The sequence below is a fragment of the Limulus polyphemus genome, unplaced genomic scaffold (assembly GCF_000517525.1).
Source record: "Limulus polyphemus unplaced genomic scaffold, Limulus_polyphemus-2.1.2 Scaffold2186, whole genome shotgun sequence".
Taxonomy (NCBI): domain Eukaryota; kingdom Metazoa; phylum Arthropoda; class Merostomata; order Xiphosura; family Limulidae; genus Limulus; species Limulus polyphemus.
Window position 1 is genome coordinate 42,506 of NW_013667796.1, and position 13,861 is coordinate 56,366.

Genomic DNA, 13,861 nt, shown 5'->3' on the forward strand with positions numbered 1-13,861 from the left:
TGGGGTACCTCAGGGCTCAGTCTAAAGACCTTTGTTCTTTTTTATTTACATCAATGATGTAGATGAAGAAATGGTCAATAAATTACTTACATTTGCAGATGATATTAAGGTCTTGGGTGTTGCTAGCTGTGAAGAGAATGCTGCTGATTTGCAAAAGGATTTATATCATATAGTGAGTTGGGCCAATAAATGGCAAATGGGTTTTAATTATAATAAATGCAAGACTATGCATGTGGGTTATCATAATTTGAATTATAAGTATTATTTGTAAGGGAATATTCTTAATGTCATGAAAGAACGGAATCTTGGTGTAATGGTTGATCAGACTCTTAATCCATTCAAGCAATTTGCTGTTGCTAGGGGTAAGGCAAATTGGATTTTAGGTTCTATCTACAGAAATATTGAATACAAGTCTAAAGAGGTTATGATTTCCTTACATGGGTCATTGGTTACGCCACATTTTGAGTATTGTGTTCAGTCTTGGGCTCCTTACCTTGGGAGGGACATTGATTTGTTGGAAAGGGTTCAGAGGAGGGTTACTAGAATGGTGCCAGGAATGGAGGGGGATGTGATAAGATATGATAAGATCCCTGACATTGTTTTCTCTTGAGATATTTAGAGGGGATCTGACTGAGGTGTTTAAAGGGAATTAATAGTGTTGATGAATCATTTTTTTTATCATATTTCACAGTAAGAATAGTTGGACTAGAGGACAAATATAAATTTTGGCAAGTTAAGAATCCTCTTCAGCTTAGACAGTTTTGTTTTCTAACAGGGTTGTTTGCCTCTGGAATGGATTGCCTTCGATGATGTGAAGGCAGTAAATTTATGAGAGTTTAAGAGAAAGCTTGATAACTATATAAATGATAAAGCCTGGCTTTAAGATTTTTTATCCTATTTATTTGATAGTTTTAGTTGAGTTTAGAGGATAGAACAGCTGAGATGGACCAATAGGTACCTTGTTGTATCTATAAATTGTTATTAGGTTATATTTATAATGTAAAAAAGTACCTTACTAGCAAGTTTTAGTGGGATACCCCTTTATTTAACTTGCTAGAGCATTCTTTATGGCAGGTAAGCAGTCACATTTAGAGCTAAATAAAAATGAATTACAACAAAAAAACTCCCCCATGAGCAAGACTGAGACTTGGATTACTTGCACAAGCTACCACATTCTTGCCCTCTTAGAAACAAAACTCATTCTCTGGCCTTATCTGAGGGTTGGTGGACAACTGCCAGTTGGGTGCACAATTTTCTGTGAGATTTTTATCATTTCCTTGGTCAGAATCAAACCTAAGACCTCTAAGATGCAAGGCAAGTGCTCTACCAACTGAGCTAAAGATGTCAACTCACTAAGAATTATTAGTAAGGTGCTTTATAACAACTTAAACTATCACAAATATATACATTCATCACTTGTGAATATAGAACCAAGTTGTCACTGAAGTTTTCAAAGAATCAAACATAAATGCTACATCTCAGTAATCCCCCATGTTAAATTACAAACCTATAAGCACGTTAAAATCAAATATGTAAAAGTTAGCTTTTATCTTGCATTACGCAAGTCCTTCAGACAAAACATTCAATGACTCATTATTAAATAAAAAATTTAACACAAGTAAGCAAGTTTCAACATTTAAGGTTAGGTGACTAAAACACCTGTTGAGCTTTAACTGTTACCCAATACAGACCCAACAGAAATAAAATTTCACACTAACTGGTTAGATCTCAACGTAAATTGGCCATTAGGAAGTTGAAATTCTAAAATCCATTTCAAAAAGAAAGTGTCCAAAAAAATTTTTAACCACAAATATACAGCCAAAATATTTTCCAGAAAACATAGATTAACCAAATAATTAGTAAGGTACAATAACACCAAGCAATGACTAAATCCCACATGTTAAGACAAGGTGACATTAAATCAAGAATTTATTTATTTATTTTTTTTTTTTTTTTTTTTTTTTTTATGCACACATACTCCATGTAAGAAATACATAAATTTATAATTCAGCCAGAGCAGAACATGTACATAAAACACAAAATATGATATTGTGGGAAAAAACTATCACATGGGTCACACTAGAGCTAATTCAGGATATTTTTAAATATTGCCTTATAGAATTAAGAACTTAAAACTTGTATATTATTAAAATATGGATTATTAGCTAAGACCTTATGCTATTCTAATTGGTATAGCAGTAAAGGATACCTGTGGCAATAGGGTTAATCAGAAAGTGGTTTTCATATGTCCTAATATTAAAGAAATATATCCACTGTTTAAAAATGTTGCCTAAATTAAATACTTGATACTACATATTAAAGAGACTTATATGAAATACTACCTTGAGATAAATAATGGCATCAGTCCCATATCCATCACAAGAAGAAAGAAGAAGATCCCCTTGAAAATACCGGGCATATAGACGAGATAAAGGAAGACCATATCCATAACCTGCCTGTTGTTGAATACAGTATTTTCTTAGTAATTTTAGAAAACAAAAATATTGTATAATTACCTATCCTATTACTTTTGTAAGTTTATTAGCAAGTTCTTCCTTAATGAGATCAAAGCTTAATACTAGACTCTCTTGATATACAACATAAACATACTGGCAAATTCAGAACAGTTAAAATTTGAAAAGTTTGACCATCTAAAGTTTTTTTCTTTGATAGATTGTTCAGGCAGAGTATTCATGATGAAACTTTGTTGAATGGACGGCAACTGCCTGTTGTAGAAACACAAGTGTAGAGAATGACGTTTAGAAAGTCTTCCGCCTTTCGTCTTCTGGTCAGTGAGTGTATGGTGTAGTCTGTCTTTACAGTACTCTGGTGGATTGTGGAGAGTGTGTTATAATTGGTTAGTTTATCCCTGTTTCTGATTGGAGGAAAGATTTCCTATAGATTCAACCAATGGTAGCCGAAACAGAACGCCATAAGATCGTAGAGTGTTTTAGACAGAATGGTTACACATCCTCCTTCATCAAAAACACTCTGAAGAAGACCACAACAAAAAGAAAAGATAACACTAACACTACTACCATTTACCTCCCCCACCTGCAAAATTTCAGAGAAAAACTCAAACACACCACAAAAAATTAAACATAGAAGTCCAGTGGAAATCTTACAAGACATTAAAGTCCATTTTGGTAAAAAAACAAACAGCAACCTACTAATGAGAAACACAAAAACGTCATTTATGAAATTTCATGTTCCTGCAACAAAACATATATTTGAGAAATGAGAAGAAGACTCCTGACAAGAAAATAATATAAGGACAGTACAAAACTCATGAAAACACAAAATCCAGCCATTACAGAACATGCCATGTCAATTGGACACAAAATAAACTGGGAAAAAACTAGAATCATCGACACAGACAAATTTTGGAAGACAAGAAAAATTCAAGAATCATTCTTACATTAACACAATTAAACCTTCACTAACCAGAGATTCCGGATTAGAGGTGAGTAACCTGTGGCTACTATTGGTTGAATCTACAGGAAATCTTTCCTCCAATCAGAAACAGGGATAAACTAACCCAGACTTTCAAAGCATTGTCCTCTACACTTGTGTTTCTACAACAGGCAGTTGCCATCCATTCAACAAAGTTTAATTCACCATTTAAGGGTTGTTTGGTCAATATTTTGATCCTCTTTTTTTTTTCTCTCTTAAATCTTTAACTACTATTAATATCTAATGTTTTCTTAGCACAAAATTAATTTTTATAAACATTTATAATTCATCAAATGTTTTGGGTATTGCTTGCTTCTTATTCATTAAATTTAATTGCTGTAAATATATTAAATGTTTCTCATCTACAACATGAAATCAAATTTTATAACTTAATTAATACTGAAGAAATGTTCTCATTATACTAAATGTGTTATTGACAGACAATTGCTTAATTTTTCAATTCATAATGAATATTTTTCATTTTCATTAATATCTTATAGGCTTAAGTTAAAAGTTGACTGACAATGTATAATCAATTTTCAAGTCATCAATTTTTTTTTTAAATATTACACTGTAATACAACTAATGTTTCCAAACATTAAACAATGAGAAATATTCTTTTAATTAAAAACACAAATGTTCATATTTGTAAATATTACTGAAGTAATAAAAATAAGGAAGTTTTAAAGTATATCACAAAATAAAGATTTATTCAAAGCCATTACAAGATAAACAAAATGTCATACTAGTGGTGCAGAGTTAGAACCTGACAAGCATGGCTGCGGAGCTGTGGAAAACATGTACTGAAACAACAAGTCAGTGTGGGCACGTGGAATTCCACCTCCTCTATCAGACACCTAAAACAAAAAATATATTAAAACTAAACTAACATCATGTCTTCACTACTGGCACATATTACACTTAGAACACAAACTACATGGCAATGGTTTCCAAACTGTGTGTGGTAACAATTTGGTAAGGGTATTGCAAGAGTATAACCAAACAAATAATCAAGAACATAAATAAATGTGGCAACATGGGTGTCACACAAATCAAGGTAAGTGGGTTAGGCCACAGTGTTTCTCAACCTTTTCTTGCTTGTGGCTCCCTTTCGAGTTTGATTTATCTCTATAGCCCCACCCTTCTTAGATGCTGTTACTTAAGAAAAAAGTTACTTTATTTCCACACTGTTGATTTATAATATATTCATAATATTATAATATTATTTTTACAATATTGTATTGTTTATATATATTTTGTTTATAACATACTGTTTACTTATATACAAATAAAAAATATTCTGTTAATCATCGACATTTTATTCAGTGTGATCCTTGGGCCTGATGAACACTTGAAAGTTTCTGAATGTCCAGTTCCAGTGTGGTCAATGATAAGTGAAGATCACTTTTTTTCACAACTTCAAGGCAGTTATGTAGTTTTGATAGCAAATAAGTCACCTGACTAAAACCAGATTCAACCAGATAAGATTTGGGAAAAGCGTTAAAATACAACTTTGCCTTCTCCCAGAGCTGTGGACACTTATTAGCTATTTCACTACTAATCCAGAAATAATGTTTGTCACATTTGAATCTAGCTTGGGCTGTTATATCACTGCAGTTCGACGAGACATTCTTGTAATGTGATATCAACATCAACTGCATTCACCCCAAATGGATCCACCAACCAATCCGGAATTTTGATTGTTTACTCGACTACTAGTCACGTCTAGTAACTTGACTTCAGAGCTGTAAGGGATATGGGGAGAAGGGAACCTTTGATTCAATTTGAAATATTTTATTCAGGCAGTGAAGCTTTGGTCGCCCACTCAGAATTTACTGTGGCCCCCTAATTTTCTATCATTCATGTGAGGCCCCTTAGAAACATGGCATGGCCCATGTTAAAAACCACTGAGTTAGGGTATCATCAGTGAAAAAAATCTGGGAGCCACTGCTGTAGGGTAAGGTTTTAGAATCCAAAAATGGAGATTCCTAAAATACAAAAATGCTCATATTTTTCTAAATATATAATGATGCTTCAAAATGATAAAAGTGTATACAAAAAAAACTGCTGACTGCTGAATATGAAAATATAAGAAAATTCCCTCAATCATATTAGTAATATTTCAAGTGAATGGAATTATGTTATTCAAGGATGAGGAAAACAAAAAAAGGTTAAAAACACACAGAAAACTTTAACCTTCACACACAAGTGGGAGAGAAATGTAGGAACTATTTTGAACTAGCATAGACTTTTTTTTTAAATAAAATTTAGTTTGTCCAATTTTTGAATACAAAAAGATGAAAAATTTTAACAGTACAAAAAGATAAATACAACAGCTCTGTACAAATGACTTCTCACAAATCATGAAAGTACTCTACTAACCGAGATAAAGGGCTATTAAAGTGGTTTCTTAACAGAATTTAAAAAATAATTGTTAAGTCTGTGACAGACCTTTATGATATGGTTTGTGTACTTATCTTAATGTAGTATGATGATCAAACTCATGGTGGGAAGTTTTAGGAGTGAACATTGATGGAGACTACTCGTACTCTTAAGTATTTCGGTGATAACAGCACTGGCTCTATAGCTAGAAGTTTCAAGTCCCAAAGCCTATTTACATCTAATTATTACAATATTATTAACATCTAAAACAATTCTGTCCTCGGGTTTTATCAAATGTTGTGAGATAACCCCTACTGGACATCAGATTTTTCATGAAGAAAATAAATTATAGGTAAAATTAAAAACACAAAATCAAATAAATACTATACAAAACTGGGTAAAATTCAGAATAAACTGAGCACAAAATATTGTCAAATAAAAGCTGGCAATTATATAAAATACAAAACTTCTATGGGAAATTGGGTGAAACTGCACAAAAAATGAAATAATAAAACTGAATTAACTGAACATATTTGAAATTGATACAGAACTAAATATAATGGTAAAATGCAGGGCAAAATAAAACAGGCACAAAACAAAGTAGAATTGCACACTAAGAAAAATACATTTGTACAATTATTTAGATGGGAAAAAAACATGCAAGTTAAAAAACTATTCTGCAGAACTAGCTATGTTTACACAAAGAACAAAACTGGATATGATAATAGAAATAATGAGAATTTGAAACAAGATAAAAAGAAATTTATAATAGGTAAACTCAAAATTACAGAACAAACAAACTCAGAGCAACTCAATTTTACAGAGAATAGAATAAAATTCCAAAAGTGGTTAAACAGTTACACCAAGAGTATTAAACACACACACACACATATGTACAAATATTCACACTACACCTCTAGAGCAATGAGAGAAGACCATCATCGTCCCCCACAAATGGTTACTTTTTGGAGGAACCCCTTAGCTCTTAAAATATGCTATTTCTTGTTAATGTCATCAATCATTCAAATCCAGATACTGTTCTTTTATCATTTGACCTTCCCCGCAGGCAGTTTAATGTCCATGATTCTGTCCATCAGGCAACTTGATCTTGACATTATTAACAATATCCTTCAACAAACCAAACAGTAAGATACCCTAGAATGGTAGCTGGGGCTCACTTATATATGAACAATGAATGTCTTTGATGCTAATGATACAATCCTTTTCCTTCTTCCCATTCTTTTCTTAGCAGTATGACATTCTGGTGGCAATGGGGATGAAATCATTACACTGTCCGTGAGAAAACATTTCATCCCTTTGCTCGCCAGCAAACAGGCAGCCATTAATCAGAAACTGTACAGGTATTAAACCCTTCCCTAACAGTGGTGATGTCATTGCTGTGGAAGACGATTCTATAGAAGTAATGGAAACAATCACACTTGATATAAATGATTCTGGGTCACAGGGGTTGGAGTACAGCAAAGCAAATGAAAAACAAAAAAAGCAGCAGCACAGACTACTTCATTACAATAACAGGTCATTGCTCTGTATCATCCAATCACAGTTTAAATAGCATCTGAATAATTAAGCATTATTCATTCTCTCACTTTTTGTTTTCAGTAAGAAATTGTTTTATAAAATAACTGGTGTTAAAAACCACTTAATTTAGCAGTGTACAGTATACTTACTGCATCTTTACAGTTAGAGCATAAAGTTTTCTATATGTAACTCAAAAAAACAAAGCTACTTTTTTCATTATTAGATAAGCTTGATTTGATTAAGAAACAGACCTGGATTAAAAATGCTGATTACAGCTTTAAAGGCAGGTATGAGCAACAGAAAAAAAAAGTAGCAAGCTTAACTACAGCATTGCTTTACAGTAAAGACATTGTTTAGTTGTTTGGTATTAAGCAAAAAGTTGCACAATGGGTTATCTGTGCTGTATCCACAACTGGTATGGTACTTAAACCCGGTTTTTAGGATTACAAGCCTTCAGACTTACCAGTATTAAAATGTATGTATAAATTACCGCATTAATATCAGTATTAAACTGTGGATGTTAAAGCAGCAATTCATATAAATGTTACAATTTTAATCCATGTTGACATTAAAAAGAAAAAAAATTTATTAAGAACAGCATTACAACAAATATATTACTTTCATACAAATCTATACATAATTTTTTTGTAAATATGTTTTGATAAAATTTCCATTTTAGTTACGGCAAAAGGAAAAATACCAGCAATATCAATTAGGTGTGGACCACTCTACTTTGCAAATATTTACAACCATACAACCTCTCATTGTAGCAAAGATGTCCTTGAGAATGCCGACTACCACTGCAGCTCAATAGTCTGCATGATGTTGTTGATACCTTGATGGATAATGAGAATTGTAGCTATATCGTGTTTTGCAGAAGCCATATCATCATTACTATCTTCCCCTTCATTTCGTAGAAACAAACCTGAATATCTATGATTTTATTCATTGAGAAGTTAGTGGCTTCTTGCACATTTAACAATAAAATTTTATAAAGCACCACACAACTCTGGTTTTCAAAGCTTTTGCCCACCTGTGTGAGTTTGTACATGTTCTACACTTCCTTCACAAGTGCAGTTTCTTGAGTGCTTCTTTATTCTCCAAAACTAGCTTGCAGAAATCAATTAGATCAAGAATCATGGTAAATACCAAACAGTGTTCACTAACAAATGCCACACAATCTTTTGTCCATATCCTCCCTGTATTTGGCTTGGCATCTTTAATGGTTTGGTTAATTAGCTGTGCTGGAAATATGATATGCCATTCATCTTTCATATGGTGATTATGAAGACCTTTTTGCCATTGCTTTCATAATTCAGACAACAGTTACAAACAATATGAAAACACTATCCAGGAATGTCAGTTTTCTGTACCCTTCTTCTTCTTGTCAGGTATTTAGATTATATGCATATAAGGGTTCTTAGAACTCAAATGATCTCTTTTTGCCTCACTTAGAGAAACAAAATAGACATGACTGACTTTACAACATATGAAAGGACTCAAAACCTACCAGCTGGAAACAAATATTGATGTTCATTTGTTTACACCATTTTACTGTTCTCCAAAATAAAATAAAGAAATACAACGTTGATACAATAATTTTAATGCAGGAGAAAATAGCAGGACCCCCAAGAAAAACACATTTTCACTGGTCAAACTCCGAATGATCTACCCAACCATTACCTGTGCTAACCTGCATTGGAAGAAGAAATTATTAGACATAAAACATAATAACTTGATGTGAAGCACGAGTTAAGAAATTGATGTGGGCTGTTTGTAGTAATTACCTGTTAATTTTGGGTGGTACATGAACAAGTGGTTTTATCAGGTTGCAGGAATATACATATTGCTGCCAACTTTCAGGAGTAGCTACTAAAGATGAGAATTCTGATTTTACTATATTTTGGTTGGTTGTTTTATTTTCTTTAAAATTCAATGGCTAATTTCTGAAAGCTTCCATTAATCGTTAATATCTTGCTTATTGAGTTTCAATATTGGGCGGGAGTATACATAGGTAACCTGAAAACAATTCTTATAATTTGGTTCTGATAATTCTGAATTTTTAGCCATAAATTGTAAAACATGGAACATGTAATCATATTCTTATATTCAAATAATGGTCGGATGTGGACTATGTAGGTTAACAATATTAACTGTGAATTGCATCTAGAGATAAGTCCTCCAATTTTAATGAGTTAGCTGATTCTATTGCTGACTTGCTGAAATATATTAAGTGGTTGTTCCATGATAAGCAGGTATAAATGTTATTCCTAAGAATTTGATGGAAGTCGTGAACTTAAAATGTTCATCATGTAGTTTAGGTTTAGCTTGGGATAGTTTTTTTTGCAATTAGTTTGAGTCTTAGTGGAATTAAGTGCTGCATGCCACTTGTTACACCAAAAGGTAACTTAGTCAAGAGATGTTTGAACTTTTGATTCTTCAAGCATGGGATCACATGACATGCTCCAAACAGTGACATCATTGGCATACTGAGACATGTGTGTGTGAAATACAAAGGTGGAAACAGAATGTCATTTACAAATGAAATGTATAATAAGGGGCTTAGTATGGACACTCGGGGAACTCCTGCTAGTATTGGGAAGAAAGTAGATAAGGTATCACTAATTTTGACTTTTGTTAACTAATTTCAATGGAAACTAAAGATCCATTTCATTATGGGGTTCAGGATTTTTAGTGCTGCCTAGACCACCGTGACCCGTTAGGTCACCCACTATACAGAGGTTATGAAGAATTCAAGATAATTTCAATATTGCACCGAAATGAAGGTTTATTTTGAGATAATTTAATTAAATATTTCAATCCATTCATGTTATTCATAATTCAAGAAAAGATATTTGATTCTTGATTGGGAGTAAAAGAAAAGACAATTTCATTTTTTCAAAAAAGTGAAGTAAGAAGTTTTGTAAAGAGCATGAACAGTAGTGTGATTTGAAATTACTCATGATAGAAATGTTCATAAAAGTGACCCGAAAAACGGCGCCAACTCGGTAACTTGTTTTATTCTGTTTCTATTCTCATTATATTACAAATATGGTGCTATTGTGCACTGTTTTTGCTGCATCTAATTACAGACAAGCCCACAAACAAACAATCTCACAGTTTTAATAGTATATAGATAGTTTAAAATGGAGGCCATTGTGCTGTTTCTTTACCCACTGTACATATAGCGTATTTAAAAAAATCTCTTTCATTGCACCATTGCTAATGTCATATAATTTTAACAGACTTATCAATGAGTGTTGTGTCATTTGTGTTTCAAGAAAACCAAAATGGCAAAACCTCCATCATACAGCCACATGGTCAATAATATTGTGGATTTAAAAAAAAAAGGAAGAAAAAAAGAGGGCAATAAATAAGTGTTAAAATAAATAAAATCTGCCACCTAGGGGTGTATTATAAAACTAAACAAAAATATGATTTGTATGTATAGTAATACACGAAACACAGCTTTTAATTTTTCAAAGTTCACCCAGAATTTCTAAGATGGAAAACCATATATAGAGGGGAAATTCCCACCCCTGGGATAATACTGTAGGGTATGTCCAAGCTGAGTTAATGGCTCCACTTGGTTTTCCATTAAGTTGCAAATGGTTGATGGTTGAGTAACCTTCTCCATTAGTCACCAAGTGATTTCTCAAGGGTTATAGGAATAAGATCTTCATTATCTGCCAGTAAGAAGTCTTCTACGATAGTTGAAGAATGCAAGGTCAGGTGTTTGGTTATTTAAATCTATCAATACGGGTCAAAGGCCATGCCATCACATTTGTTGAGTTGCATTCAAAATTTTTATTCAAGTACCATTTTATGACTTTATATCAATGTTTGGTAACAAATTGTAGAATATAATTCAAATTTTAATATTATACAGTAGGCAATTTCTTAATTCAAAAATAAATATAATATTAAAAAAACACCTAAATATCGATTTTTGTGTGTCATGTGATATGTTGAATGCAGCATTGGTTAAAATTAGATGTTTGTGATGTCCTAATACAAAGACTATAGTTTCATACGAATTAGGAACTCAATTTACCAATACTGACAAGCTAGAATATAAAATAAGAACCTCCTATCTTTTCTATTTGCTGAGATATCGCTACATATGCTGACTTAAAACACAGTGGCCCTGCCCACCTCTTTCAATTTTTGGAAACACTTGCTCATGTACAGTTACCTCTGTCTGAGATGTATGAATAACCAATCAAAAGCTCAGAATGTCCCCCAAGTGGCTTTCTCAGCCTTTTTGAAGGTCATTTTGTAAAGGCCAGTTTTATACTCTAGGATACAGGTAACATGAGTGCATGTGCGTTGAGTCATTGCAACTTCTGTAACGCTATTGTTAGCCAGGCAAGGCAGAAAGATCAATATGATAAAAATAATAAATGTATGAGATTTCAACTAGTTAGACTAAACATTTGTGTTTTTGTGTTATAATATGTAGTCATTCTAGAATGAAAAAAGCGTATATTATTTTTATTTCCTAATTTTTTATGGTGGTTATGATGTCAGTCAAATCGATCCAACTCATGCAGAGATACAGTAATGAAAATAACAGGAAAAATACAAACTTTTTTCTAAAAAACATTTGATAATTATCTGGAGGTTATAAAGATTTTGCATGTGAAATATGAAAATGTTCTGATACATAAAAGTATTTTTAATCAAAATTACTTTGCATGTTGGATAGTCAACATTCGAAAAGTAAGAAAGGTACAATAAAAACATTACTTATGAAATCTTAAAAGTTAATGATAAAACAAAAATTAAATTTTGTGTACAAAAGCCTTGTGATGTTTACTGAAGATCTGCAAAATTTCGTGAAGATACGCTTACTGTATTAAAAATTATAGCATGAAAACTATAACAAGCACAATATGGTTAAGTGGGACAGACCCCATGCTGAAAGAATTAAAAGGTTGAGACAAGTCGACCAGAGTACAAAAGATGGGACTGAAGATTTCAAAACATCTGAACTTATTATAGTGTAAGGAAATTACTACAGTCTTTATCAAACACAAGTTCATATACATAATTCAACAACTACAAACCAGTATATAATTCACTGGATATATTGACTATTGAATGACATCAGATCAATGTCTTGCTACCATATAGTGTTCCACAGCAGAAAATAAGGCAACACTGCAATCAGTTAGTTAACACACAAAGTCCTCTAAATATTTTACTCAGAACAAACACTCAACAGCTTATAAAGCAAGAAATGCCACTAATCACTTTAACTGCTGACAGTTCTAAGCACATTTTAAAAAAATTCTCTGGATGCTCTAGCTCAAGAATCAGACAAAAATATAATACCTTACTCTTGCCCCTCTAACATTTTCTTCAACAACTTGTGTTGATCTCAAATGCAATCTTGGACCTCCATCACTATCACCAACACACACATACACACACAAACACACAAATCTGCAGATGTTCAGAGAAATTCCTATTCCTGGTCAATTACAGGAATCATCCTACTAATAAAAGCCCAGTGTGACCAGTATTGCATAGGAGCTATTTTTTACATGTCAGCAAAGCAATGTAAACTTACTGGGGTTGAAATGAATTAAGTGATCTTATTCATATACAGCCAACACATTTCAAATAAAGCCACGATAGTGTAATATCAATGATACTTCATTCTATTGGTAAAGAATGTTGTAATACTTGTATTTAAAATTTTCATTACTTTAATACATCAAATTTAGCTATTAAAAGTTAATAAAAGTTTTTGATTTGTATCTTGAATACCTGACACTACACTCAAATACATGGAAAACGTGGCAGAATAAAATAAATGAAACATAAGTACATTTGATAGTTAGGTCTTTATCTTCAAATATTTACAAAAAAAATAGAATTTCTGTACCTTTATGGTTAAATCCTCTTTTCCTTTTACAAGAAGGATACCAATGGGTGGGTAAGCATCACACGCAGTCCCATGATATTCTACTACAGCACGCATGGAGTTCTATATATAATAAACAAATGTCACTTAGACTATACTAACAGAATATTGTGTATTTTTCTATGTTTACATTTCAGCAATGTAAAAATCTATTATAACCAACTTTAATTATAATAACTATAACAAATTATTCTAGCAAACTTGAAATATTTGTTCTTAACAATTATCAACAATTAGCTCAAGTTAAAAAGACACCATCATAGTATCAGAGAGTGCATTAGCACTCTCTATGTAGGGATGGCACAGACACCCATATTATATCAATACAAATGTCATTTGGATTTTCTTCTGTACACATCATCAGGAGCTAGATATGAAAAGCTACCTGACATATACATATGTAGTCACTATCTCCTGTGTACATGCTACTTTTCAGCTATCCACAGCATTCCAAAGATGAAAACAGGCAAATAGACAAAACAGAGATTTCATATTTTCATTCATCATCTTCCTTCAACAGGCCTAGCACCTACATAGTTCTAGCAGTAACTATAA

General features: G+C 32.4%; 1 protein-coding gene across 4 annotated transcripts in view; it reads right to left on the reverse strand.

The window, feature by feature from the left end:
• LOC106466206 (pyruvate dehydrogenase (acetyl-transferring) kinase, mitochondrial-like) overlaps nt 1-13,861 on the reverse strand; it is a 67,155-nt gene that overhangs the window by 9,841 nt on the left and 43,453 nt on the right. For all 4 annotated transcript variants that reach the window (XM_022394165.1, XM_013926453.2, XM_013926451.2 and 1 more), the window contains exons 9-11: nt 13,268-13,369; nt 4,200-4,310; nt 2,343-2,456 (exon numbers count right to left, since the gene is read on the reverse strand). In XM_022394165.1, coding sequence (XP_022249873.1) covers nt 2,343-2,456; nt 4,200-4,310; nt 13,268-13,369 — 327 coding nt within the window. The remainder of the gene's footprint in view (nt 1-2,342; nt 2,457-4,199; nt 4,311-13,267; nt 13,370-13,861) is intronic.